A 3443-nucleotide genomic window follows, 5' to 3' on the forward strand; every position below is an offset into this window, starting at 1 on the left:
TGGCCCAGGGGGCCCTCCTATAGGACCAGGGGGTCGCCCACCAATAGGCCCTGGGGGTCCTCCTGTGGGCCCTGGGGGCCCCGGAGGTCGCCCACCAATAGGCCCGGGGGGCCCCCCCATAGGCCCAGGAGGCCGCCCTCCCATAGGGCCTGGGGGCCCCCCTACAGTAGGCCCTGGCGGTCGCCCACCAATAGGCCCAGGGCGCCCACCAATAGGCCCAGGGGGACCCCCAATAGGACCAGGGGGTCGCCCGCCTATAGGGCCCCCTATAGGTCCAGGAGGACGCCCACCAATAGGCCCAGGGGGCCCCGGAGGTCGCCCTCCAGTAGCGCCCCCTATAGGTCCAGGAGGACGCCCACCAATAGGCCCAGGGGGCCCCGGAGGTCGCCCTCCAATAGGCCCTGGGGGTCCCGGAGGTCGTCCACCAATAGGCCCAGGGGGCCCCGGAGGTCGCCCACCAATAGGCCCGGGGGGCCCCCCAATAGGACCAGGGGGTCGCCCGCCTATAGGACCCGGGGGTCGCCCACCAATAGGCCCAGGAGGTCGCCCACCAATAGGCCCTGGGGGCCCACCTATAGGCCCCGGAGGTCGCCCACCAATAGGCCCTGGGGGCCCCCCAATAGGCCCTGGTGGCCGCCCACCAATAGGCCCTGGTGGCCGCCCACCAATAGGCCCTGGTAGCCCCCCTATAGGCCCCGGAGGTCGCCCACCAATAGGTCCTGGGTTCCCCCCCATAGGCCCAGGAGGTCGTCCTCCCATAGGCCCCCCTATAGGCCCTGGAGGCTGGCCACCCGTAGGCCCAGGGGGCCCCCCCATAGGCCCAGGAGGCCGGCCACCCATAGGCCCAGGGGGCCCCCCTATAGGCCCAGGAGGCCGCCCTCCCATAGGCCCAGGAGGTGGGAGGCCACCCCGGCCACTTCCTCCTTATTTCCCTGTTCCTTATCCCCCCTACTTGCCTGGAGGCCGTCCCCCGTATTGGCCGGGTGTGAGGCCCCCGTTTGGGCCTGGGGATAGGCCCGACTGGAGGCCCCCCGGGGGTGGGGGGCCCCCAGAGGAAGGGGGGCCCCCAGAGGAGGGCCCCGATGGCGGGGACTCTGGAGACGAAGGCGGGGATGACGAGGGCCCCGGTGACCGCCCAGGAGGGGGAGGAGAACCAGAATATCCTGGAGGAGGTGGAGATGAGCCAGAATATCCAGGAGGTGGTGGAGATGAGCCAGAATATCCAGGAGGTGGTGGAGATGAACCAGAATATCCTGGAGGTGGTGATGAACCTGAATCTCCCGGAGGTGATGAACCTGAATCTCCCGGAGGTGATGAACCCGAATCTCCAGGAGGTGGTGGTGATGAACCAGAGTATCCAGGAGGAGGTGGAGATGAACCAGAATATCCTGGAGGTGGAGGTGATGAACCTGAATATCCTGGAGGCGGAGGTGATGAACCTGAATATCCTGGAGGTGGTGATCAACCTGAATATCCTGGTGGAGATGAACCAGATTATCCTGGTGGAGATGAACCAGACTATCCGGGAGGAGGTGATGAACCAGATTATCCAGGAGGAGGCGATCAACCAGAATACCCTGGAGGTGATGAACCAGATTATCCAGGAGGTGATCAACCAGATTATCCTGGAGGCGATCAACCAGATTATCCAGGAGGAGGTGATCAACCAGATTATCCTGGAGGTGATCAACCTGAATATCCTGGTGGTGGTGATCAACCAGAATATCCTGGAGGTGATCAACCAGATTATCCTGGAGGAGGTGATGAACCTGATTACCCAGGAGGAAGACCTGAATATCCTGGAGGGGAAAGACCAGAATATCCAGGTGGAAGGCCAGAATATCCTGGAGGAAGACCTGAATATCCTGGAGGCCAAAGACCTGAATACCCAGGAGGAAGGCCAGAATATCCTGGAGGCCAAAGGCCAGAGTATCCTGGAGGCCAAAGACCTGAATATCCAGGAGGAAGGCCTGAGTATCCAGGGGGTCAAAGACCACAATATCCTGGAGGTCAAAGACCACAATATCCTGGAGGCCAAAGGCCAGAATATCCTGGAGGTCAAAGACCAGAATATCCTGGAGGGGAAAGGCCAGAATATCCTGGAGATGGAAGTCCAGAATCCCCTGGAAGTGAAGGTGATTCTGACTTTCCCGGGGATGGGGGGCCCCCCGACTACCCAGACAGTGGCTGGCCCCCAACTGAGGGGCCCACCGGCGGCGACGGGCTGCGCCCTCCGGGTTCAACACAGGGCGGGGGGGCCCCCCGGCCTCCCCAGAAGGGCCCCCAGAAGGTCCCCCAGAAGGGGGCCCCCCCGGGTAAGAACCCCCCCAGCAAGGCCAGCAGCAGTATTCTCTTTGTGCCAACCCTCAGGCCCAATGTTGTCTATAATGGATCTCCTCGTTTTAACTACAAGAAGCCCTGGGGGTACTTTGGCAAGGGCTCCCGCTCCCGTTCGGGGCCCTGCAAGAGGTACCTGCAGCAAATCGGCAGCGGGGCCCAAGAAGAAGGGGGCCCCCCGGGTTCTGATGAGGACCTGGGGGCCCTCGTGGAGGCCCAGGAGGCCCCCGACGGCTGCCCGCAAGGGGACCCCCTCCTCCACGCCCAGGAAGAGGAGGGGGCCCCGGACAGGGTCCTGCAGATTGTTCCCAACAGGAACTTCCCAGAAGAGGCGAGGCTGGGGCCCCTGGCAACGCCCCAGAGGGCCCCCCAGCTGTTCGCCAACAGGGGCCCCATGATTGTACCCAACTGGGGCTACCGAGAGAACTTCAACGTCGGGGGCCCCATGGGCGGCGAGAGGGGCCCCCAAACGGCAGCAGCCAGCAACGAGGGGGGGCCCTTCGCCTCGTCCTTGAGCATGCTACCCTTAGGGTCCTCATTGGGGGCCCCTGCGCAGGGCACAGGGGCACCCCTCATTGCCCCTGGGCTCCTCCGGGGCCCCCGCAGGAGGTCCCGGGAAATGGCTTGGAGGGCCCGTAGGGGGGGGGCCCCCGACGGCGACGGGGTGGCCCCCTCGCCCACAGATGTGCAGGCTGTGGCAGCAAATGTGACCCGCTCAGTTATGATGCTGCCCGTGGCTGTGGGGGACCTCGTGACCAGGGCTTTCTTAGGAGAAAGAGGAATAGTTAGCCAAGTTGGCCGAATCTTTAGTCCAATTGTGGGCCCCAGGGGGGCCTCAGGGGCCCCCATGGCGAATGAAAGGGCCTCTGACTTCATGGGGGTAGCCTAGAAGACCCTGTACTGCAAGAAGGGGCCTCTACCCCTCTACCTGCACGGGGGCCCCCTGGGGCCCCAGTGCTGTCTGAGGGGGTCCCTGGTGACACAGGGGGCCCCCAGCTGCATGGGGGGCCCCTGGCTGGCTGGAAGGACCCAGGCGATCTTCTATAATATGTATTTAAATGCAAATAGCTTGAGGCAATTTGTCTCGAGGTATATATGAACATCTG

At 63.6% G+C, this 3443-nt stretch overlaps 1 protein-coding gene across 1 annotated transcript in view; it reads left to right on the top strand.

Moving 5' to 3' along the window:
* ETH_00037955 (uncharacterized protein) overlaps positions 1–3226 on the top strand; it is a gene marked incomplete at both ends in the record, with an annotated part of 3813 nt that extends 587 nt beyond the window's left edge. The window contains 3 exons of the mRNA XM_013376955.1: positions 1–896; positions 1015–2135; positions 2249–3226. Coding sequence (XP_013232409.1) covers positions 1–896; positions 1015–2135; positions 2249–3226 — 2995 coding nt within the window. The remainder of the gene's footprint in view (positions 897–1014; positions 2136–2248) is intronic.
* Positions 3227–3443: the final 217 nt, after the last annotated feature.

Source organism: Eimeria tenella, genomic scaffold, assembly GCF_000499545.2.
Source record: "Eimeria tenella Houghton genomic scaffold, Eth_scaff4225, whole genome shotgun sequence".
NCBI lineage: Eukaryota > Apicomplexa > Conoidasida > Eucoccidiorida > Eimeriidae > Eimeria > Eimeria tenella.